At 41.5% G+C, this 25,436-nt stretch overlaps 1 protein-coding gene, 1 long non-coding RNA gene and 4 other non-coding genes across 6 annotated transcripts; all 6 read right to left on the bottom strand.

The window, feature by feature from the left end:
- Positions 1-828: 828 nt before the first annotated feature.
- Positions 829-898, bottom strand: LOC120036292. Its single transcript, XR_005474459.1, has one exon. It is a non-coding gene; the product is annotated as a small nucleolar RNA SNORD31 (small nucleolar RNA).
- A 417-nt stretch (positions 899-1,315) lies between these two features.
- On the bottom strand, positions 1,316-1,385 carry LOC120036293. The gene has a single exon (XR_005474460.1). It is a non-coding gene; the product is annotated as a small nucleolar RNA SNORD31 (small nucleolar RNA).
- Positions 1,386-1,914: 529 nt separating this feature from the next.
- On the bottom strand, positions 1,915-2,041 carry LOC120036295. Its single transcript, XR_005474462.1, has one exon. It is a non-coding gene; the product is annotated as a small nucleolar RNA SNORD22 (small nucleolar RNA).
- A 1,398-nt stretch (positions 2,042-3,439) lies between these two features.
- LOC120036288 (piggyBac transposable element-derived protein 4-like) lies at positions 3,440-6,579 on the bottom strand. The gene is made up of 2 exons (XM_038982770.1): positions 5,828-6,579; positions 3,440-5,468 (listed from the first exon to the last, which is right to left on the bottom strand). Exons 1-2 carry the CDS (start codon positions 6,007-6,009, stop codon positions 3,683-3,685), a joined length of 1,968 nt encoding a protein of 655 aa, XP_038838698.1. The 5' UTR covers positions 6,010-6,579; the 3' UTR covers positions 3,440-3,682.
- A 10-nt stretch (positions 6,580-6,589) lies between these two features.
- On the bottom strand, positions 6,590-7,343 carry LOC120036289. Its single transcript, XR_005474457.1, has 3 exons — positions 7,252-7,343; positions 6,882-6,931; positions 6,590-6,626 (listed from the first exon to the last, which is right to left on the bottom strand). It is a non-coding gene; the product is annotated as an uncharacterized LOC120036289 (long non-coding RNA).
- Positions 7,006-7,069, bottom strand: LOC120036291. Its single transcript, XR_005474458.1, has one exon. It is a non-coding gene; the product is annotated as a small nucleolar RNA SNORD29 (small nucleolar RNA).
- Positions 7,344-25,436: the final 18,093 nt, after the last annotated feature.

A 25,436-nucleotide genomic window follows, 5' to 3' on the forward strand; every position in this document is an offset into this window, starting at 1 on the left:
AGTACAGAGCTTGCTCAGGAATGGCAGCAGGCAGGTGTGAGTGCATCTGCACGCACAGAGAGGAAAATACTTTTGGAGGCCTGGTGTCAAGAAGGGTAGCAAAGAAGCCACTTCTCTCCAGGAAAAACATCAGGGACAGACTGATATGCAGTGCATTATAATACTGGAACCGTAAATCATTCCCACTACACACCTTCCCGCTCCACCAGCACAGCAACACTTCAGCAGCCAAAGAGATCTAAAAAGACAGAACAGTTTTAAAACCAAATAATTCCAATCTTAGATTACTAGACTCCATTCAGAGCATTCTGAAACCAGATCAGGAGTGTCTAGTTCAGTCATTGCAGCCATCAAGCCAGCGGTCCAGGGTCTGGGGTCAAGGAAATACCTGCAGTCAACATTAGGATACATTTCTTCATTTCACCAGTAACAATATGTATTTTACAGAAGTCCTGTGTCATGTGGTGTTTGTTTACAAGTACAAGAATGAGACCAGAGCATTGTGAGTCCCTCACTGTTGACCAGGTGATATAATTACAGGACAGAATTCACAACTCAACGTGTTAAGTGTTAATATGCTGGGACAGCACTGCCAGTGAAAACCTGAATACACTCAAACCCTTGATTGAATTAGGTGAATAATGCTGCGTTTACACAGGCAGACCAATTCAGATTTCCACTAATTGGTGTTTAACAATCACACCAGATCTTTACTGATTTGATTACTCATGACTAATTAGTGAAAGATCAGAATTGAGCTGTGTCTAAACGAAGCCTTACATCTAGGTCCCCAGAACCAGGATTGTGAAACACTGCTCTAGAGTATAGATCAGTTCAGTAACCAATCAGTCAGCTTAACATCAGACTGGGGCGGTAACAGGAAATCACCACTTCTACTAACCAGCCAGCAGGTGGCACCATTATTCCTTTCACATCTATTATTCAGTTTGTCCCCTGGCATCCCAACATGATCTGCCCAGCTGGAGAGAGTAGTGTCCCCTACTGACCACCTCCATTCAGGCTGCAAAGATCATTTTCTCCTGAACAAGCTTTAAATTGAAAACCATCCAAAACAGCAAATTTGCAGTCTTAATACATTTTTTACACAACGCTAGAATGGCTAATGCTAATTCCTTATGTTGCACCTTGCGTTCAGCCAGGAGTGGACAGACTGCTGCAACCTTATTGGCTGAACATCAGGAAGTAGCATATAATGCAATAACTTGAATTAAACAGTCAGGACCTGGAAGAGGAGATTATCTATCTATATTAATGTGATAAACAGCAGTACAGCAAAGTAGCCCCATCTCTATAGATCAGTTCAGTAACCAATTAGTCAGCTTAACATCAGACTGGGGCGGTAACAGGAAATCATCACTTCTACATTATAAAGGACAGAAGTAAAGTCGATCATACACACCTTGTGGTAGTTCAGTAACAGGCATCTTCTAGTGACCAGTCTGGTACCACCATCAGGACCTGAAGGAGAGGAGTCCAAATAAACATGCTGAACAGCACTACATTAATACTGCTTTATTGTCTGATAGATCAGAGGGGTAACCAATCAGCTGGGGAGGTAACACGACTATCTAAAAGACAACTGATCCTAGATCAGCACTACCACCCTGAGAGACTAAATATGGGAAAGTGCAGACAAGGGCCCTGTACTACATCAGGACACTAGTTATTTGGAAGTCAGTATTCTAACCTCAATCCTGCTTAAACTGTATTGATGGTACTGCATGAAAATATAAATTAACTGACTACATCCTGAGTGGCCCATCCACCCCAGTCACTTGTGCTGCTACTAGCATTTCATGAATGATTCTCCATCTACTTCTTGATCTTAAATCTAATGGCGGCCATTTTGGATCAACAATGCAAAGCCAACAGCCATTGTGTGTGAGTCTCTGGTCACATCAGACAGTTGGTAACCCCAACGAGCTGTCCCCTTGTTGCCCTGGCAACGCCAGTGGGTCCACCTTTGCAGGTTCTGTCATCGACACAGGGCGTAAGACGAGTGCGGGTGTCATCACTAGGAGCCAGAGTCACCACGACTACCAAACATCAACCGTTCAGAGAGTTTTAACACTAGGCTGGTTATAGCTTGTGGCTAAGGCAGAGGCTCTGGTTAAGATACAATGACTAGAGATTCATTTCCCATGACAATTACCGAACGTACTCATTAACCAAAACTCACCAGTCTAGTTGGCATCACGACTCCCTGTTCAGCCACATACAGAGGAAACCTAAGACAAAAGCTTCAAGATAATGTCTTGCTGGGGACCAGATACCAGGCAGGCACATGGAGGGGGTTAGACATAACATATGTAGCCTTTATGACAGGTTACGTAGCCCTCTGCTGAAGTCAGCTATTCCTTTTCTCAACAGGAGTTCAGACGAACCAGATTCCTAAGAGAATATTCATCATGTTCAGCAGAAGGACGGGATCGCTCAAACTGCAAACGTGTTGCGTTCAACTATACAAATAAAAAAGTTGTATGGAAATGTAATGTACATACCAATACATTTATATTTTTAAAAAAGGACAAACTTTAAATTGAACATTGAACTACCACTTTAAGGACAAATTAAATACTGGTGTTAAAATATCCATTTAGACTGGATGGATCCATACCTGCATAGGTAAGGATCCATCTCAATTTCCACCTAAAATCACATACCCAAATCTAACTGCCTGTAGCTCAGGACCTGAAGAAAGGATATGCTGATTCTTGATACTATTTGAATGGAACCACTTTGAAGTTTGTGGAGGGGTGAGAATAATGCAGGAGAATAACACAATAGATCAAAACAAAAAACATCGGTTTTCTATATTTGTTGTTGTCCCCAACAGGACAACGTGTGTGCACAGTTTCATACTGATACAGTCAAGAATGAGTGAAGTACATAATATTTAGTATGAAGTTTCCCAGGTGTCCCTCACGAGTTTTCCCAAAAATGTACCCAAGTGCCCAAATTTGTCCATTTTAAAGTACATACCTATAGAGAACATACTAAAATGGTAATACTGATGTTAAGGTAGCCTCCCGAGTGGTCTAAAATGCAGAGCTGTGCCTCTGTCCCAGCCGGCCGTGAACGGGAGACCCATGGGGCGGCGCACAATTGGCCCAGAGTCATCCGGGTTGTTCTCGTCCCATCTCGCACTAGCGACTCCTCTGGTCCGGGCCGGGCGCAAAGCACGCGGACGCCAGGTGTACGGTGTTTCCTCCAACCCATTGGTGCGGATGTTTCCTTGTTAAGCAGGCATTGTGTCAAGAAGCAGTGAGGCTTGGCTGGGTTGTGTTTCGGAGAACGCACGGCTCTCGACCTTCGCCTCTCCCAAGTCAGTAGGGGAATTGCAGCGATGAGACAATTGGATACAAAGAAATTCGGGAGAAAAATAAATAAATAATATATAAATAAAAATACATGCACACATTTCAAGTTTACACACTCCCAGGAATGTCATACGTAATGGATCATTAGCATCCCGACATAAAAGTTACTAACAGGAGACGTGACGAGAACGCTGAACCAATGCCTCCCAAAACAAGGAGTGATTTAAGATAAACGGCCACATTAGCAGCCAACACTGATCTAATGTCAGAAGTGTAACACCACAAACTGAGGGAGAAAAAACACTACTTACAATTAGAGTATTCAGAACACCCACAGTCCTCTACACCAGATTGAGCTGCTGATGCCAAGGCCCATAGCAGTCCCTCTCTGTTGTAAAGCAGAGGGTAACTGCACAAGTAGTGCAGGCGATGGGAGATTTCTTGTGGCACAGAGTACAACGACGCCTCCCTACTGAGCCCTTTTGGCCCTGAGGCACATTCAGGTCTGCAGTGATGTATTTTGGCAGGTGAACATCACTGGAGGCAGGAGTAGAGGGGACAGAGGTAGAGCGGACAGAAGGTGCTACAGTGGACTTTGTGCCGCAGTCAGCAAGCTCCTGGATGAGCAGCTCTCTGAAGGCTAGCTGTGTCATGGGGGTCTTTCCACAGATCTTAGCCTTTTCCTTCTGGAGGATGAATGCATTCACCACAGCAATGTCGATGAAGTGATAGAACAATGTCTTGTACCATTTCTTTGTCTTGTGGAGAACATTGTAGTAGCCTATCAGAGCGTCTGACAGGTCCACACCTCCCATGCTCTTGTTGTAATCCTTCACAGCAGCTGGAACGGGGACATCTTTCTTGGTCCATGTCCCATTAGCGTCCTTCGCACGCCTGCGGATGTGATCGCCACTGTACGATTTGTGGATACTGGAGCACATGACCACCTCTCTGGCATCCATCCACTTTACAAAGACCAGGTGATCTTTACGAATCCATCGTATGGTACCCCTTTCAGCCCTCTTAGGCATGTCGTTTACTTTTGTTTTGGGAAAACCCACTCCGTTGGGACGAATGGTTCCACAAGACCATACATTCAGCTTCCTCAGGTCTGTAAACAGGGTAGGGCTTGTGTAAAAGTTATCCACAAACAGTTTGTAGCCCGTCCCCAGCAGTGGAAAATCCAATAATTTCATAACGGAATCATAACCAAGTCCCATACCGGTGGCTGAGATGGACTTCCCCTCATAAACAAAGAAATTCCAAGTGTAGGCACACGCAGAATCTGCCAAAACAAACAGCTTGTAACCCCATCTTGTTGGCTTGTTAGGCATATATTGCTTGATGCCAATTCTGGCCTTTGAGGCTACCATCCTCTCATCGATGGACAGGTTCTGGGAAGGCTGAAAATGGGTCTTGCAGGCCTCAACAATGCTGGAGTAGAGAGGTTTGATTTTGCAGAGCCTATCAAAGCTTGCTGTGCCCTTCTTCTTGTCATTGTTATCGTCAGCTTGTGGGTCACTGATATGAAGCGCCCGCGAGATGGTCAGAAACCTATTACCAGACATGACAGTTGTAGGGAAAGGCAGTTGGTAGAGTCTTGAGCTTCTCCAGTAGTCCTTCAGGGTTTTGAACTTCACAAGCCCCATATAAATGACCAGTGAGATGTAACAGTATAGGTCTTGGATGGAAATGGGCTTCCATGCCTCTTTCTTGCCTGCTTGCTTCTTAGCCCCATACTTGTTGGTGTTCGACACCAGCAAATCAAGAACTGACAAGGAGAAAAACATCTGGAAAAGATTAAGGGGGCTGTACTTTCCAGTCATGTCCAGCTGAGGTCCTGGCTGCCTTTTAGGTCGAAATGTTGGTCGAAGTGGCTCCACATCATCCTCTAGCACAGTGCGCCAACGGTCCTCTCCCTCGGTGGTAGTTGCCGCTGGTACACTGGCCCTCCTCCGCTTCTGGTCTGGACTCATAACGCCTCTAGATGGCCGGGTGGGTGTGGAGCCAGAGACAGCAGCAGGGGTCAGACTGAAGGAACCAGTTCCTATGTTTGAATGAGTGTGGGATGGACTTGAATGTGGTTTCTTTGGAGATGGCTCCCAGAGGTCATCGGAGTCTCTACCTCTATTGAGGATAAAATATAAATTAAATGTTTAGAACTCAAGTTTCCTATTACTTATTTGATTTAACTTTTATTTTAGCAGGGAGTGAGCACTGCATCAAATACATAACACCCATCTATATTATATAGAGTATGGGGAACACAATCACTATGATGAAATATGTGGACCAATAGGCAGTAAGACACTCAAAAACAACAGCATGTCATAGCCAACAGAAAATACACTTGGGCTTTGCTAATATATATATATATATATATATATATATATATATATATAGACCTGAGGCATACAATGTATCTCAAATGAATATGCAACCATTTAAACATCTGCATTAGCATGAGAAAAACCTATTTTACTTACTGATCTAAAAGTGGATCTTCTCCTTCCAAAAACATTTCTTCCTCACTGGAATCAAAACTGTACTCACTCATGGAGTCCTCATCCATTAGTTCTGTGTCACTCTCCCAGTCCATTTCTGCAATGTTCTCATCCAAATTTGTAAACTTGGACTTCAATGTAGCTTTTCCACTAGTAGTAGCCATGTTCTTTTTTTAAGTTTTGAGAAAAGTTTGTAGAAGAGAACGAACCACTGCGTATCATTAAATACCGTGAGTCCTGTTTGCTTTCACCAGAGAATGAACACTGTTGCCCACAGCTCTAGCATGATGGTTGTTTGTAGTACAAAAGGCGTTCACATGCTGCTGGAAAGCCCAGATCATTGGCTATGTAGCTTGATCGCTTTCAAAATGATAGGTGGTCCTTGGACCAAGACTCTGTCAATCAAGTGAACACCGCTTGTCTCATTGGTGCCTAACGGCTTACCTTCATTAGGCTAATTGACGTGTTGTGTAGCCAATATGTCACAGGTGAATGTATCAAGTTGCATTGATAAGTGTTTTGTTGTTGTGCACTATCCCCAAACAATAGCATGGTATTTTGTCCCGCTGTAATAGCTACTGTAAATTAGACACTGCGGTTAGATTAACAAACATTTAAGCTTGTTGACGATACAAGACATGTCGATGTCTCGGAAAGTTGGCTGTTGTTCAGAATGCCTTTCTAGTCACATACTGAGCAGCAGCGTTCCAGATTTCAGGACACTGATCCTGTAGAGGTTTAAAAGCAGCCCAGAACAGCCATCTTGTTTCAGGACAGTCAACTGTAAAAAAAAAAAAAAAAAAAGAGGACATTTAACTAGACTACTCAGCAGGGTGTCAGGTCATTTAGCATCAACAGGAATTCAGACAAACGAGATTATAAAAAGGTTTATTATGTGGTTGCAGAGAACGATTGTTATTCTGGGAAAGACCTCCCTTTCTAGTGCACTACTTCTGACTAGGGCACTTAAAGCTCTGGTCAAAAGTAGTGCACTATAGAAGGCGCCATTTGGGACAGTTTCAGAACCACAACTTACCAGTATGTTGGAGTCCACGCTGCAATTCCACTGACCACAGCACTCAAACCCTGAAGAATGAAAGGTAAACATTTTATTAGTGTGATGATTGAGAAATTGATGACTAACTGCTGCATTATATACAGTCACTCAGTAGTTCATGTCGTTTCACATCGGTTCAAAGTGAGCTAAGTTCATCATCATTGGGACTGTAGCACATCCCGGTAGCCATCTTGTAGTTAGCCGGCCAAATGGGGAAAGTGAAAATGTCTGCATCCAAAGTCACACCCTATTCCCTTTATAGTGCATGGGTCCTGGTCTAAGGTCGTGCACTATAAAGGGAAGTGGGGTACTATTTCAAATGAAGCTATTGTCTTAACATTTCACCAACCTGAATTTTCACAAAGCACATCAGTGTCGTGGTCTGGAATCAGGTATTCTATAGAAGGAATCACAAAAGAATGTTAGTTATAGTTTGGCTTCTATGTGAAGATAGAAGGTTCTTAAATAGAGACCATCAGATCAAACAGTAGCTTCACAAAACACAAGACATACAGTAGCAGTCAAAAGTTTGGACACACCTACTCATTCAAGGGTTTTTCTTTATTTTCACTATTTTCTACAATAACAGTGAAGACATCAAAACTACGAACAGATATGGAATCATGTAGTAGCCAATACGACATGTCATAGATCAACCAAAAACATTGAACATAAAGACAGGCTGATCATTATTCTCACGAAGAGAAGACCTTTCTCATGTAGACGGATTCATGTCTTTTGGAATTAGACTGTTCATGTATGTAAACGGAGGTCAAAATACACACAAAAAGACTGGCATAGGTCATAACATTTACTGAATAACACTTTGGGTTGCGCCCGTCACGCATGGCCTAAACACGCCTGGTGTGGTCTACCCACTATTGCTGTTAGAGTGAAAACTAAACTAATATATATACACTGCTCAAAAAAATAAAGGGAACACTTAAACAACACAATGTAACTCCAAGTCAATCACACTTCTGTGAAATCAAACTGTCCACTTAGGAAGCAACACTGATTGACAATAAATTTCACATGCTGTTGTGCAAATGGAATAGACAAAAGGTGGAAATTATAGGCAATTAGCAAGACACCCCCAATAAAGGAGTGATTCTGCAGGTGGTGACCACAGACCACTTCTCAGTTCCTATGCTTCCTGGCTGATGTTTTGGTCACTTTTGAATGCTGGCGGTGCTTTCACTCTAGTGGTAGCATGAGATGGAGTCTACAACCCACACAAGTGGCTCAGGTAGTGCATTTCATCCAGGATGGCACATCAATGCGAGCTGTGGCAAAAAGGTTTGCTGTGTCTGTCAGCGTAGTGTCCAGAGCATGGAGGCGCTACCAGGAGACAGGCCAGTACATCAGGAGACGTGGAGGAGGCCGTAGGAGGGCAACAACCCAGCAGCAGGACCGCTACCTCCACCTTTGTGCAAGGAGGTGCACTGCCAGAGCCCTGCAAAATGACCTCCAGCAGGCCACAAATGTCCTTTTGAGACCATACATACATATACATATATATATATATATATATATATATATACACACACACACACACACATACATGTATCCCTACTATAACCATAATACAGAATTATATGTTTGGACTATAATCTTGCTTAATCTAGTACAATAATGATGTCAACTGTAAACCCGAATGATTAATTATAGGCAGCATTCGTGGCATAAAGACAATGAGACTGTGGGGAGTTCTATCACCCGAGAGAGAAATGTTAGTCCATCCGTGATGGACCACTGACACCATGCAGATCTTCCATAGCCTACCACACTACTCAATTTGTTCGGCCTCATTGACGTACTTCTTTGCCTCCTTTGGGTCTGTGAAACGACGTAGTGATCCTCTCACAGTCACCCAGAACACGGCAGAATATTGCAACGAGTATTTCAGTCCCCGTTTCTTGCGGGGACTCACCTCCGTGAACGCATTTCTCTTGTCTTGAACCTCCTTGGTAAAGTCCGGGAAAACCTCCACCTTTGTCATTTTCCAGTGAAAAGTCCTACGCTATTTGGCTCTGAGCCAGACCTTCTCCCTGTCAGTGTATGGTAAGAATTTCACCAGGATAGGCCGGGGGTTGCGTGGGGCTAGTCCTGGGCGCAGTGTCGTCGGTGTTCTTTCGATGGTCATGATGTTAACATCCTCCGGTGTGTTATCAAATAGATTGCGTAAAATGTCTAACATAATCTTCCACATTTATGTGGATTTCGGAAACCCCTCTGATACGAAGTGTGTTTCTTCGACTGTAATTTTCCTGGTACTGAAGTCGTTCCTTGAGTTTTTCGATCACATTCTTCATTATTTCAACAGTTTCGTTTAGGCGGTTGTTCTTGTCCTCCAAGGTTGATATCCTCTCTTCTGCGTTTTGTAACTTGGTTGTCGAGAATGTCCACTGTATGTTTTATTTCTGACACATCGTCGCCCACTTTCGCAATTTTCTCTTCGAGATTTTTGTTAATTTTGTGAATCTCATTTAGAACTGGGTCATCAGGCTGTTCTTCTACGCTATTTTCCTCGCTAGCAGCAGCTGCTGGTAGAGACGTGTTCTTTTTCATCGTAAGTGTCTGCTTTTGTGGTTCCTAAGTTGTTTTTCAAATGTAACCAATATTTTGGACAATTAGTTAACAAAATGTGTATCTAGGCGCTGAATAATTAGTTAGAATACAGTTGGAGCTACACAGACTCTTTAGTTAGCTGCTGCTCCTCGTCACATCGTCGCTGGAAGTCAGCCATGCGTTTGTCAGTAACAACCACATCATCATTAAGGGACATGGGCAGCCGTGAGGAGGGTTTATTCTCCAGATCTTTAACCGTTTTCCGGAACTTCTTGGGGTTAGACCCACAGAGAGAGAACTGCTCCTTAAAGTAACTAACTTTGGCCTTCCCGGATAGCCTGAGTGCACTTATTTCTCATTTGCCTAAACGAGAGCCAGTACGCGTATGCCGAGCCTTTCGCCAAATGCAATTCTTGAGGTGGAGTAACTCTGCAAGATCAGTCGAACCAAGGGGCTGAACCTGTTTTTAATTCTCATTTTCTTTATGGAGGCGTGTTTGTTAACATGTGAAAATGTCTTCGACAGAGGGGATCAAGCTGATTCTATGCCAATTTACAGAGGCCAGTCATGAAGGAAGGCTTGCTCATTAAAGTTTTTTAGCAAGCATTTATGACAAATCAGTACAGGTAGTTTCATAGACATTACGAACACAGGCTGTAAAACAGTGATCACTAAGGTCATTACAGAAAACACCAGACTGATACCTATCAGGATTATTTGTGAAGATAAAAATCGAGGAGAGTAGCCTTTTCTGGGTGTTTGGAGTCATACCTTGTGGGATTGGTAACAATCTGAGAAAGATTTAGGGAGTCCCATTGCTTTAGGTCCTCGTCAGGTGGTTTAAGCATTACCCAGTTCAGGTCACCTAGCAGGACAAATTCAGACTTAGTGTAAGGGGCCAGGAGAGAGCTTAGGGAAGGTAGGGTATAGACTGGTGCTGATGGAGAACGATAGCACCCAGCAACAGTCAACAAAGAGCTATTTGAAGTTTAATGCTTAAAACAAGCAAATCAATCGTTTGGGGACAGACTTGATGGAGACAACCGATCACTGAAGGTGATCCCTGGTAAATATTGCCACTCCCCCACCTTTGGAAGTTCAGTCTTGCCGAAAAAGGTTATAACCATAAAGGTTAACGTCAGTATTCAAAACACTCTTTCTTAACCACGTCTCAGTAATGACCAACACATCTGGATTGGAGCTGTGAACCCACAATTGATCCCTTCTCAGCCCTTTACCTTAAAGGGATACTTCAGGCCCTTCATATACTTCCCAGGTCAGTGGATACAATTTCTGTGTCCAGTTTGAGAGAAGTTAAAAGGTAGTTATGTAAGTGAATGCTAACTAGCATTAGCGCAGCTGTGAAGTATATGGTTACAAATGTATCCATGACTTTAACCGACTGGGAAAGTAGATTAAGGTCCTGTGCCCAAAATCCCTAAGTATCTTTGTGTGCACTTGGCAAACTGTCATGGATTTACAACTAAATAGGGAAGTGCACTTTGGGGTGGACTTTCAGGACGTAGTAACTGACTCACACGTGACTGGCTGTAAATGATGATCCTCAATGACAAGCATATATCTGATTTTTGGTGATGCTAACTTTGATCTGATGGCCTCCTTGCCCTGTGTTCCAAAGCCTCTTGTAGTAATATACAGACTAGTAAGTCACTAACATGGATGTATTCTTTGCTCAGGTCTGCATTACTTGTGACATGACTTCCTGACTTCAAGGCATCTGAACAGAATCTCCACTTGGAGTTCCATTCTGGAATAGGAATGTGTGTGTGCTGGTGAGTTCCATTCTGGAATAGGAATGTGTGTGTGCTGGTGAGTTCCATTCTGGAATAGGAATGTGTGTGTGCTGGTGAGTTCCATTCTGGAATAGGAATGTGTGTGTGCTGGTGAGTTCCATTCTGGAATAGGAATGTGTGTGTGCTGGTGAGTTCCATTCTGGAATAGGAATGTGTGTGTGCTGGTGAGTTCCATTCTGGAATAGGAATGTGTGTGTGCTGGTGAGTTCCATGTGTTTTTCACTGGTGTTCATGACAGTTCCAATGGCACCACATTTCTATATTATGCACTACTGTTGACCATAAACCAGGGTAGTAGTGCTCTATATATGATTATCTCTGGGCTTTACAGTACCAGTCAAAAGTTTGGACAAACTAACTCATTCAAGGGTTTTTATTTTACTATTTTATACATTGTAGAATAATAGTGAAGACATCAAAACTATGAAATAACACATATGGAATCATGTAGTAACCAATTTTTTTTAAATAATAATAAATATATTTTAGATTCTTCAAAGTGGCCACCCTTTGCCTTGATGACAGCTTTGCACACTCTTGGCAGAAACAGCTTCATATGAAAGATTGATTTATGAAATGAATGGCAAACTTGAAACCTTTTCTGACGTTTGGGGCCATTTTCTCTCAGAGAAAGAGTGAAAACAATATGTAACAATCTAATAGACTACATGCATAAATAGATGACTGAGGGGTGAGTTTTCACTTTAGTTTTTCCTTTTGTTGTAATAGTTGTTATGGGGGGGGGGTTGTGGGTGAAAAATTAAAAGTTTGCTTCCTTTTAGATCTTTGTGTGTGTGGTGCATTCAGGGGGGTGCATTCAGGGGGGTGTTCACGCCCCTTGACCTTTTTCCACATTTCGTTGCATTGCTCTAGAATGGATTTGTTATTTGGTCCGTTTTCGAGTGGGGATGTGGCGGAGCGTGGGGTCTGGGTGCTTCCCGGTGCACTGTATATTCAAGTCTGTCAAGTTATTGTTTACTGCTAAATGTAATTAAATTGCATTGTTGTAGTAATGTGAAAGAAAATAAAAACTATAATTACAAAAAAAGAAGCACATGGCTGTGCTCTTTAAATCACTACTTCATTAAGTCAGGATTCCTATTTGACTCAGCCATGTCTCCTTGCCCGTCCAACATTTCCTCATCTCCCACCCCTTCTAATGTGACTCTCCACGATGCTTCTCCCTCTTTTTGCCCTGCCCCGCTACAAAGTTTCTCCCTGCAGGCAGTCACTGAGTCCGAGGTACTAAAGGAGCTCCTTAAACTTGACCCTTTAAGGTATCTGCCCCCATCATCGCCAAGCCTATCTATGACTTTTAACCTGCCTTTCCTTTCTGGGGAGGTTCCCATTGCTTGGAAGGCAGCCACGGTTCGTCTTTTTTTTTTTTAAAGGGGGAGATCAAGCTGATCCTAACTGTTATAGGCCTGTTTCTATTTTTTCTATTATACAGTCTTATACTCAGCTGGCCCCTCCCCAGATTTTGTGTTAAATGCTCTACAACAAAGCTTTCTTAGTGTCCAACAAGCTTTCTCTACCCTTAACCTTGTTCTGAACACCTCCAAAACAAAGGTCATGTGGTTTGGTAAGAAGAGTGCCCCTCTCCCCACAGGTGTGATTACTACCTCTGAGGGTTTAGAGCTTGAGGTAGTCACCTCATACAAGTACCTGGGAGTATGGCTAGACGGTACACTGTCCTTCTCTCAGCACATATCAAAGCTGCAGGCTAAAGTTAAATTTAGACTTGGTTTCCTTAATCGTAATCACTTCTCTTTCACCCCAGCTGCCATACTAACCCTGATTCAGATAACCATCCTACCCATGCTAGATTATGGAGATGTAATTTATAGATCGGCAGCTAAGGGTACTCAGGCGGCTAGATGTTCTTTACCATTCGGCCATTAGATTTGCCACCAATGCTACTTATATGACATCACTCTATACTCCTCTGTAAACTGGTCATCTCTGTATACCCATCACAAGACCCACTGGTTAATGCTTATTTATAAAACCCTCTTGGGGGGGGCACCTATCTGAGATATCAACTGTAGCCCTCATCCTCCACATACAACACCCGGTCTACCAGTCACATTCTGTTAAAGATCCCAAAGCAAACATCCCTGGGTCACTCTTTTTAGTTCCGAGATGCCACAAACTGGCCAGTTTATCTCAATCATGGACACTCTTACTGACAGTTGTGGCTGCTTTGTGTAATGTATGGTTGTCTCTACCTTCTTGCTGTTGTCTTTGCCCAATAATGTTTGTACCATGTTGTGTGTTGCTACCATGTTGTCTTGCCATGTTTTGCTATGTTGTCATCTTAGTTCTCTGTGTTGTGATGTGTGTTTTGTCCTATATTTATATTGTATTTATTATTTTTTTTTTAATCCCAGGCCCCCATCCCCCAGGATGTTTTTTGGTAGGCCATCATTGAATATAAGAATGTGTTCTTAACTGACTTGCCAAGTTAAATAAAAAGGTTAAATTAAATACATTTAAAAAGCAGGACACAGCCAATGTTCCTAGTGGTAAGTCAATGCACTCACAGGTCAATGTGTTCTGGATTTCCCTGGCATCTGTCCTGCATTTCTGTTGATCAGGGGGAAATATAGGGAGGTCCCTTTATGAACAGGCAACACGCAGGCATATAGAACCCGACATTGATATCGTCGCTAATGGAAACTTATTTCCAATACAGTCGACTACTTCTGACCAGATCAACGTTAATAAGCAGTACACTATTGAGAATAGGGTGTCATTAGCGCAGCAACGACAGTCGAATCAGGGGCCAAATGCTACTCCGAATCTGGTAAGTTTTCTTCAAAGGCTGATTCGGTAAGAGTGAGTGATGGTGCAGTCACTTCTAAATGGAAAGCTAGCCTGCTAGCTAACACCAACATGGCACGTGGTAAGCTAGGTGATAACAAAAACCACCAAACTAGCCAGTTGGCAAACTAACATTTGCTTGCATTTTACTACTGCAGAATGTCATTATACAACGGTAGGTCTAATCCTGAATGCTGATTGGTTAAAAGCGCATTCCAGCCAGTGTCTATTCCCCAAATTACCACCGGCTAAATCTATGATGTTAAAATGCCTATTTACTCTGACTGCGCAAACCCCTGTCTCATCAGCCCAAACAGGGAAGTTATTAACTTAATCTCCACTATAAAAAAAGCATCTAGACATTCTCACATTTCTTTTATACTAACATTTAGTTTTCAATAGCAGAGATTTGTATAAACTTTACTGTCTGTCTCTCCAACATTGTTTCAATATTCAAATTCGATCTCCAGCTGTCACATAGTAATGAACGTGTAGGGGTCAGGACGAGAGAGGGGATACAGGCTATGTGCACACTGCCCACAAAATGAGGCAGAAACTGAGCTGCACTTCCTAACCTCCTGCCAAATGTATGACCAAATTAGAGAGACACACATTTCCCTCAGATTACACAGATCCAAAGACTTTGAAAACAAACCCAATTTTGATAAACTCTCATATCTACTGGGTGAAATACCACCATGTGTAATCACAGCAGCAAGATTTGGGACATGTTACAAGTGAAGAACAAACACCATTGTAAATACAGCCCATATTTATGTTTATTTATTTTCTCTTTTGTACTTTAACTATTTTCACATCATTACAACACTGTATATAGACATATGACATTTGAAATGTCGCTATTATTTTGGAACTTCTGTGAGTGTATTGTTTATTATCTACTTCACTTGCTTTGGCAATGTTTACATGTTTTCCATGCCAGTAAAGCCCTTGAATTGAATTGAGAGAGGCAGGCAGCGTTTCTCAGCCAGTCGAAATTATTAATCAGTTGGCATCATTTTTATGGATATACAAAAATAAATGTCAATTGAAAAAAAAAGTCCAACGAAACGAAGTGCGGCTAGTTTGCGGTCTTTCCAGCTTAAATTTGAAGTTGTGTTGTTGGCTAGCTCCTCTGAACAACAGAGTCCTAACGAAAGGGCACATTTTCTATGTCAGATTTAATCGTGCCTCATTAGCTCATTGTTAAATGTCACTAGAAAACAGTTTAAACAAATGCAGCTACAGTTGTTATTCTGTCTGCACTGTGACATGACTGTACATTAGCTAGCTAGCAAGCAAGCAGGGGGTAAGAACGTTGACAGCCAGTATGACAATGGAACATTTAGAACGAACGACTGGGTCGCGTCCATAGATACAGAACAAAGACCGACTGGGTCGCGTCCATAGATACAGAACAAAAACTGACTGGGTCGCGTCCATAGATACAGAACAAAAACTGACTGGGTCGCGTCCATAGATACAGAACAAAAACTGACTGGGTCGCGTCCATAGATACAGAACAAAGACCGACTGGGTCGCGTCCATAGATACAGAACAAAAACCGACTGGGTCGCGTCCATAGATACAGAACAAAAACTGACTGGGTCGCGTCCATAGATACAGAACAAAAACTGACTGGGTCGCGTCCATAGATACAGAACAAAGACCGACTGGGTCGCGTCCATAGATACAGAACAAAGACCGACTGGGTCGCGTCCATAGATACAGAACAAAAACTGACTGGGTCGCGTCCATAGATACAGAACAAAAACTGACTGGGTCGCGTCCATAGATACAGAACAAAGACCGACTGGGTCGCGTCCATAGATACAGAACAAAGACCGACTGGGTCGCGTCCATAGATACAGAACAAAGACCGACTGGGTCGCGTCCATAGATACAGAACAAAGACTGACTGGGTCGCGTCCATAGATACAGAACAAAAACTGACTGGGTCGCGTCCATAGATACAGAACAAAAACTGACTGGGTCGCGTCCATAGATACAGAACAAAAACTGACTGGGTCGCGTCCATAGATACAGAACAAAGACTGACTGGGTCGCGTCCATAGATACAGAACAAAGACCGACTGGGTCGCGTCCATAGATACAGAACAAAGACCGACTGGGTCGCGTCCATAGATACAGAACAAAAACTGACTGGGTCGCGTCCATAGATACAGAACAAAAACTGACTGGGTCGCGTCCATAGATACAGAACAAAAACTGACTGGGTCGCGTCCATAGATAGAGAACAAAGACTGACTGGGTCCCGTCCATAGATACAAAACAAAGACTGACTGGGTCGCGTCATTGGCAAACGAACCAATAGAACGAACGACCAGCCGACTTGGTACTATAGTTTGAGGAAGAATTAAATAGTATGAATAAATTCAGCTAAATAACGTTAATGAAAATATGTCAATCATTATTTGAATATGTTGGTAACCCGTTGTATAAAAGGGATACGCCCTCGAAGCCGGTGTTTGGAGGATATATTGGCACGGTTTACTGGCCATCGACGAACAAAACCCGTGCCAATATATCCTCCAAACACCGGCTTCGAGGGCATTATTGCTTAATTGTACCATGGCAGCAAAATGCTGACATTTCAGTAACAAGTAGCTTACCGGAGCGGCACTTTCTCCACCGAGTCGTCGGCATCTTGAAAGGAGAATAATGAAAACGTTTACACATACGGAGGAGTAAACACACGAATGAAAATTATTGAATGACTAGATGTTGATATCCCTCTCTTCATATATATATATATCTATATCTCTTCATATATATAATATCTCTCTGGCTAAGATCCAAACATTTAAAATACACCCTATCCCCTCAGCCGTCAATTAAGTAGACGCACACTGATGACGTCTGACGTCATGATTTTTAATGGAATGAATGAATGATTTTTAAACGGACAACCCTTGGCCGGAAATTCGACACTCGTTCATCCCGCGATGATGGGTACTTTATGTGAACTACGGTCAATTATGAGTGCAAGTCTACTTAAATTAAATACAGAATTATTAATATACGCCTACTGTATGATACCTAGCAAATGAATTAACTAACGCCCACTGATGACGTCTGACGTCATGATTTTTAATCAGTTAGCCTGCCTAGCTGGAACTTCTGAAGGAAAAATGTTTTATTTCTACAATTTCCAGAAGATAACCACACAAAAACACATTTACGAGACGTGCATTAGTAGCACAATTTCTAACTTATTTGCAATCGAGAGGAGGCTCCAAGATGGCAACTTGAGTACACGCTTCCTACCGAGCGCTGCATACCAACTTTTGAAAGATAGTGAATTGTATTATTTTGAACTACCAAAGTAATACTTTGCTTGCTAAAAACAGGTTATTGGTGAATTAAGATATTTTCCAAAATGTCACAGCGTGCTGACAGAAAGAGAAATCTTACAGCTACCTCCTCAGCCTGCAATGCTCAGGCATCATCCAACATTGTTACACAGGAGACAAATGCTTTGATTGACAACTGCCACAACTATACTGGCCTGACAGACTCTATGACACTTACTGTGTCAGACGAGGATTTTCCTTCTTTGCCTATAACCCCAAGCAAACCTCCAGCTTCCTAGAAAGGCTGTCACACCCTGATCTGTTTCACCTGTCCTTGTGATTGTCTCTACCACCCTCCAGGTGTCGCTTATTTTCCCCAGTGTATTTATCCCTGTGTTTCCTGTCTCTCTGTGCCAGTGTATTTATCCCTGTGTTTCCTGTCTCTCTGTGCCAGTTCTTCTTGTATGTTTGTCAAGTCAACCAGCGTGGTTTTTCCCCATACCCCCCCCCCCCCCCCCCCACACTGCTGGAGTTACCACTCTAAAGAATAATTTCAATGGAAGCATTTTTGCTCTGACTGGGACACTATTGGTCACTTTCTTTGTATTTTTGCTCTGACTGGGACCCTATTGGTCACTTTCTTTGTCTTGTCATCAACTGTAACAACATCACTCTTACCAACATATATGGGTTCTATTCCAAACTTGAAAACGATCAGTTACTTGTATCTTTGGAAAAGCCTATTCTCCATTGGCTAACCAAGTTCCCTAATGCTTTACTTCTAGTAGGTGGGGATTTTAATATTTCTCAGAATAATTTAATTGATAGATGGTCTCCGGGACAGTCCACTTCTATGAAGTTTGAGGCAGTTTATGGAAAGGTTTGATATTATAGATATTTGGAGAGTAAAGTTTCCTAATGACAAGTCTCATCTTGGGTTTGGTGTTTAAATGTTTTGATAAACATACTATTTCTGTTAATATCCTGTCCACTCCCCTTACTGATCATAGAGTTATTAATACTGACATTACACTGTTTACCTCTGATAATGGCATTGGCAGAGCATCCAACTGGAAGCTTAATAGCTCTATATTAAAACATGAGTTGGTCAAAATGGAGATAATTTAATTACACACTTCTGGAACAAGTCTATAAATGACAATTCATACAGCAATAACTGGGAGCTTTTTAAATGAGGTTGGAAAATATGGGGAGTATTGTTGCCAAGACGAGGAGAGCTGAAGAAGAAAGTGTAATTACAAAGATCATCTCTCTTGTTCAAAAGCCTGTTGAAAGTCTCTGAGGAGGACACGTCTGTTCTGTTTGAGCTACAACACAAGTTGGATGATATGTATAACCTGAAAGCAGAGGGAGACAGTATAAACTGAAAGCAGAGGGAGCCTGTATAAACTGAAAGCAGAGGGAGCCAGTATAGACTGAAAGCAGAGGGAGCCTGTATGAACTGAAAGCAGGGGGAGCCTGTATGAACTGAAAGCAGAGGGAGCCTGTATGAACTGAAAGCAGAGGGAACCTGTATAAACTGAAAGCAGAGGGAGCCAGTATAGACTGAAAGCAGAGGGAGCCTGTATGAACTGAAAGCAGGGGGAGCCTGTATGAACTGAAAGCAGAGGGAGCCTGTATGAACTGAAAGCAGAGGGAGCCAGTATAGACTGAAAGCAGAGGGAACCTGTATGAACTGAAAGCAGGGGGAGCCTGTATGAACTGAAAGCAGAGGGAGCCTGTATGAACTGAAAGCAGAGGGAGCCAGTATAAACTGAAAGCAGAGGGAGCCAGTATAGACTGAAAGCAGAGGGAGCCTGTATGAACTGAAAGCAGGGGGAGCCTGTATGAACTGAAAACAGAAGGAGCCTGTATGAACTGAAAGCAGAGGGAGCCAGTATAGACTGAAAGCAGAGGGAGCCTGTATGAACTGAAAGCAGAGGGAAGACAGTATAAACTGAAAGCAGAGGGAGCCAGTATAAACTGAATGCAGAGGGAGCCTGTATGAACTTGTAACGGCATTCCTCCTCCTCTACTCCCGAAAAGGAGGAGTATTGATCGAACCAAGGCGCAGTGGAGTTTGAACACATATTTATTTAACGAAAACACAAACTTAACTAAACTAACAAAAACAACAAACGGTGTAGACAGACCTATACGACGAACTTACATAAAACAAGAAGAACGCACGAATAGGACAATTAGACTACACAAACCGAACAAACCGTAAACAGTCCCGTATGGTGCAAACAATTACACAGACACGGAAGACAACCACCCACAACGAACACAGTGAAACAACCTACCTAAATATGACTCTTAATTAGAGGAACGCCAAACACCTGCCTCTAATCAAGAGCCATACCAGGCAACCCTAAACCAACATAGAAACAGAAAACATAGAATGCCCACCCAAACTCACGTCCTGACCAACTAACACATACAACAAACTAACAGAAATAGGTCAGGAACGTGACAGAACTGAAAGCAGGGGAAGACAGTATAAACTGAAAGCAGAGGGAGCCAGTATAAACTGAATGCAGAGGGAGCCTGTATGAACTGAAAGCAGGGGGAGCCTGTATGAACTGAAAGCAGAGGGAGCCTGTATGAACTGAAAGCAGAGGGAGCCTTTGTCAGATCTAGGAAGAAGTGGCTAGAGGAGGGTGAACAAAAAAAATCTTATTTTTTTCAGGTTAGAAAAATACCACTCTAAAAATAATACAATTCAACAATCAAAATGACTGTTCTCATCACAGATGGTCCCTAATTAATCTCTAACTTTAGTTGCAACTTCTACAGGAATTTATATAGTTCTAAGTATTGTGAGGTGTCCTCAACTCTTTTTTTTTTTTACTCTCTGGTGGATGTGAAATCAATTGGGTAGGCTGAAATGGAACAGTGTGGTGACCCTATTATAGTTGAAGAGATCATTTATTCTATTGAACACCTTAAAAATAATACGTCTCCTGGGACTGCCGAGTTTTACAAGACATTTTCCTCAACAGTTAGCCCCATTTCTGTTAGAGGTCTTTTCTGAAAGCATTGTAAATATATTTTTTAAAAGTATTATTTAACTAGGCAAGTCAGTTAAGAACAAATTCTTAATTTCAATGACGGCCTAGGAAACAGGCCCTTGTTCAGGGGCAGAACAACAGATTTTTACCTTGTCAGCTCGGGGATTTGATCTTGCAACCTTTCGGCTACTAGTCCAACGCTCTAACCACTAGGCTACCTGCCACCCCAATAATGCTCTCCCTCCCAATCAGACTCAAGGTCTGATTACATTAAGCTCTATTAATCTCTAAGCTCTAAGACTTGCTTTTCCTCGATAATTGGCGTCCAATCTGTCTGCTCAAAAACGACTACAAAATATTAACCTCTATATTTGCAAAAAGAATGAAGGCAGTATTGGACTCAATTATAGAAGAGACCCAATCTGGGTCAAAGACATGAAGAATAGACATATATGTAATAATATTCGACTGGTGTTTGACCTTATTGACTATTCTGATTTAATCTTCCAATATAGTTTTATTGTATTCTTAGACTTTTATAAAGCCTTCGATACATAGGAACATGAGTTTCTATTTCTCTGCCTTGAGAAATTTGGTTTTGGGGAATTATTTTGAAGTACTATTAAAACTCTTTATATGAATGAGAACAGTTCCAGTCAATAAAAGTATGGCACTTCTCCTAGATTTGATTTGAAAAGAGGAATTAGGCAAGGTTGCCCAATTACGCCTTACCTTTTCCTGCTTGCAACCCAACAAGTTTTGTTAAATCCAGAGATATTAAAAGGGATCTCTATTGCTGACAGAGATATTATTAAAAGGGATCTCTATTGCTGACAGAGATATTATTAAAAGGGATCTCTATTGCTGACAGAGATATTATTAAAAGGGATCTCTATTGCTGACAGAGATATTATTAAAAGGGATCTCTATTGCTGACAGAGATTTTGTTAAAAGGGATCTCTATTGCTGACAGAGATATTATTAAAAGGGATCTCTATTGCTGACAGAGATTTTGTTAAAAGGGATCTCTATTGCTGACAGATATATTATTAAAAGGGATCTCTATTGCTGACAGAGATATTATTAAAAGGGATCTCTATTGCTGACAGAGATATTATCATCAGTCAGCTTGTAGATGACATCACCCTCTTTTTGAAAGATGCTGACCAGATTCCTAGAGAAGTCGATGTGCTAAATATTTTTTCCAAAGCATCTGGTCTTTGCCTAAACCTTAATAAGTGTGAATTGTTTGCTGTTAAAGACTGTGTGATACCCTCTATCTGCAATATTCCAGTCAAGGAAAAAGTAACATACCTTGAGATTACCATGTCTAAGGATCAACAGGAAAGATGCTCATTAAATTTCATACCTATTATTGAAAAAAAGAAGTTGAACCATTGGTTGCAGAGGGATTTATCCTTGAAAGGTTGAGTATTGCTTTCTAAAGCTGAAGGTATCTCCAGACTTACTTATGCAGCCCAGTCCCTCCATCTTGACATCAAAATAGGTCAAGCGGTTGACCAGATGCTTTTCAACTTCATCTGGAAAAATCGTACACATTATATTAGGAAATCTGTCGTTATGTACACATATGAATATGGTGGGCTCAATTTTTTTGATTTTCCAACTTCGAATAATACTTAAGATAAATTGGGCTAAACATTTCTTAAAGAATCCAACTTCAATTTGGAATTTCATCTCTCATATCTTCTCTCGTTTTGGTGACTTCAATTTTATGTTACTTTGTAACTATAACATTGATAAGATTCCTACAAAATTATCAGCTTTTCATAGACAAGTATTCTTAGCGTGATCGTTAATATATAAACAACATTTTTCCCCGCATCGGTATTTCATTTGGAACAATAAGGATATTTTGTATAGAAACAAGTCTTCATTTTCTAAGAACTGGTTCAATAATCATATCCTGCTGGTGAGTCAACTTTTTAATGCAGAAGGATTGTTACTGAATTATGAGGAATTTTTATCTCATTACAATATCCCTGTTACACCGAGAGAGTTCGCCATAATAGTCTTTGATGCTATTCCATCTGGAACTCTCATGTTGTTTAGAGGTGTAGCCAGACCCCACCTACTTGACCTACCCTCGCTTAATCCAGTTGATAGGGAAAATGTGTTTCTCCTTGCTCCCTCAGAACAACAGATCTATACGTGCTTTATTTCAAAGGGATATTGTATCTATTCCTTATGTCACAACTTACTGAAATACATTGGTCACTAATATCTGTTGGAAAAAAGTCTGGTTATTACCAGACAAATACCTGCTTGTTAACAAGGTCAGAGGTCTCTTTCAGAATGATCCATATGTATTACCCTGCGAATCATTACCTGAAGAAACTCAAAAAAGAAGTTAACATTAACTGTACTTTTTGTGTTGAGCATCCAGAAACAATTTTGTATTTATTTTGGCATTGTCTACATGTAAAAAAAGTTATGGAAAGATATTCATAGTTTTATAATTGTTCATATTTTTGATGACTTTACCATCATACTGAGCAATAACTGTTTACAGTGGTTTATTGGTTTTCTGCCAACCAGTGCTTCACTTTAATGTTTCTGTTATTAAAATTCAGTCACCCCACCATGGTTAGTGTTTGTGTGTAACAATTTATTAAATTCAGTCACCCCACCATGGTTAGTGTTTGTGTGTAACCATTTATTCAATTCAGTCACCCCACCATGGTTAGTGTTTGTGTGTAACCATTTATTCAATTCAGTCACCCCACCATGGTTAGTGTTGGTGCATAACTGCAAATTAAATTCAGTCACCCCACCATGGTTAGTGTTTGTGTGTAACCATTTATTAAATTCAGTCACCCCACCATGGTTAGTGTTGGTGTGCAACTGTATATTAAATACAGTCACACCACCATGGTTAGTGTTGGTATGTAACTGCTAAATTCAGTCATCTCACCATGGCTAGTGTTGGTGTATAACTGTATATTAAATTCAGTCACTCCACCATGGTTAGTGTTGGTGTATAACTGTATATTAAATTCAGTCACCCCACCATGGTTAGTTTTGGTGTGTAACTGTATATTAAACTCAGTCACTCCACCATGGTTAGTGTTGGTGTATAACTGTATATTAAATTCAGTCACCCCACCATGGTTAGTTTTGGTGTGTAACTGTATATTAAATTCAGTCACCCCACCATGGTTAGTTTTGGTGTGTAACTGTATATTAAATTGAGTCACCCCACCATGGTTAGTGTTGGTGTATAACTATATTAAATTCAGTCACCCCACCATGGTTAGTGTTGGTGTATAACTATATTAAATTCAGTCATCCCACCATGGTTAGTGTTGGTGTATAACTGTATATTAAATTCAGTTACCCCACCATGGTTAGTGTTGGTGTATAACTATATTAAATTCAGTCACCCCACCATGGTTAGTGTTGGTGTGTAACGGTTTGACTTCATGTCTTGAAAAGGTTTTAATTTCATCACTACAGAATAATACCATAAAATACAGTTTCAGGGAGTTCTAGAAACCAGTTGAAGGAAAACTCCATCCAGAAACCATCTTTTGGTATTTGTTTCATTAGTCCGTTGTGACATAGTCCCAAAATGTTTTGCATATCAACAATCAAGTTCTCAAGATATGTAACTTTCAAAATACAGAAATCCCCATATGATGCATTTTGCAAATACCAAAAGACTGTTTTGGGTGGAATTTTCCTTTAATGAAAGCATGCATCAGTCAGGTGAAAGGTTATTTGGCACCATGTCCAATGTCAGACAAACCTTTTTAATGCCACAGAAAATATCATCCATCAGTGATAAAAATTATAGGACTGTTGCATTCTGCTGGACTATGCCAGTTCGCCACTAGAGACATACAGGTATTCTATCCAGTGGTGTTCTGCTGTACTATCCCAGTTCACCACTAGAGACATACAGGTATTCTATCCAGTGGTGTTCTGCTGCACTATCCCAGTTCATCACTAGAGACATACAGGTATTCTATCCAGTGGTGTTCTGCTGCACTATCCCAGTTCACCACTAGAGACATACAGGTATTCTATCCAGTGGTGTTCTGCTGCACTATCCCAGTTCATCACTAGAGACATACAGGTATTCTATCCAGTGGTGTTCTGCTGCACTATCCCAGTTCACCACTAGAGACATACAGGTATTCTATCCAGTGGTGTTCTGCTGCACTATCCCAGTTCACCACTAGAGACATACAGGTGTTCTATCCAGGTGTGTTCTGCTGCACTATCCCAGTTCGCCACTAGAGACATACAGGTATTCTATCCAGGCGTGTTCTGCTGCACTATCCCAGTTCACCACTAGAGACATACAGGTATTCTATCCAGTGGTGTTGTGCTGCACTATCAACCTGTGTCCGGGAAACTAGCGTCAAAAGAGCCAACACTGAATTACCTTGTAGTGGTCAGAGACCAAATTGAGTTCCCTACCGCATCACTGTGCGCCTCATTGTGTAACGTTTCGGGGCTCCAAATACCTCTGCAATGATACGATTGGTTGACGGTAGGTCCTGTATAAACACAAACTCAGTTCCTTAACAGCTCGAAATTATGAATGACCCGACTTCGGTAGACGACCAACGCAAACAGATTGACCCATGCAGCGCCATTAACCCCCGTTGTCGCCGTCGATCCCAAAACCCTCCTATTCTTTCCACCATAGGAATGGTTGAACGAACCAGAGGTAACCCATTTAGGGTTTCGAGACTACAAGATGGCACATTGATGTCCATGATACACACCCAGTTAAATATACCGGAATTTACTTTTCGCCCCATAGCAAAGAGCCTGAGTGAACGCTTTATTTTTCACGGTATTCTTTGCAGCGTAAACTGACTTTATTCCATATATTAGCTATAAACTGTCCCATCGTGTCTAAGCCTACTACATAACTAATCATGCTGCTCACAATAACAATTTCATAAACAAATATGCGTAAAATTATTGAAGTCAGATAACTTTCTATAGCCAGTGAAATGTTAC

The sequence above is a fragment of the Salvelinus namaycush genome, unplaced genomic scaffold (genome assembly GCF_016432855.1).
Source record: "Salvelinus namaycush isolate Seneca unplaced genomic scaffold, SaNama_1.0 Scaffold1288, whole genome shotgun sequence".
NCBI classification, from domain to species: domain Eukaryota; kingdom Metazoa; phylum Chordata; class Actinopteri; order Salmoniformes; family Salmonidae; genus Salvelinus; species Salvelinus namaycush.

Bases quoted from the DNA above. Each gene is read 5' to 3' on its own strand.
- LOC120036288 (XM_038982770.1), bottom strand. From the start codon at position 6,009: ATGGCTACTACTAGTGGAAAAGCTACATTGAAGTCCAAGTTTACAAAT. The intron at 5,469-5,827 runs GTAAGTAAAATA...TATCCTCAATAG, and splicing joins GAAGATCCACTTTTAGATCA to AGGTAGAGACTCCGATGACC.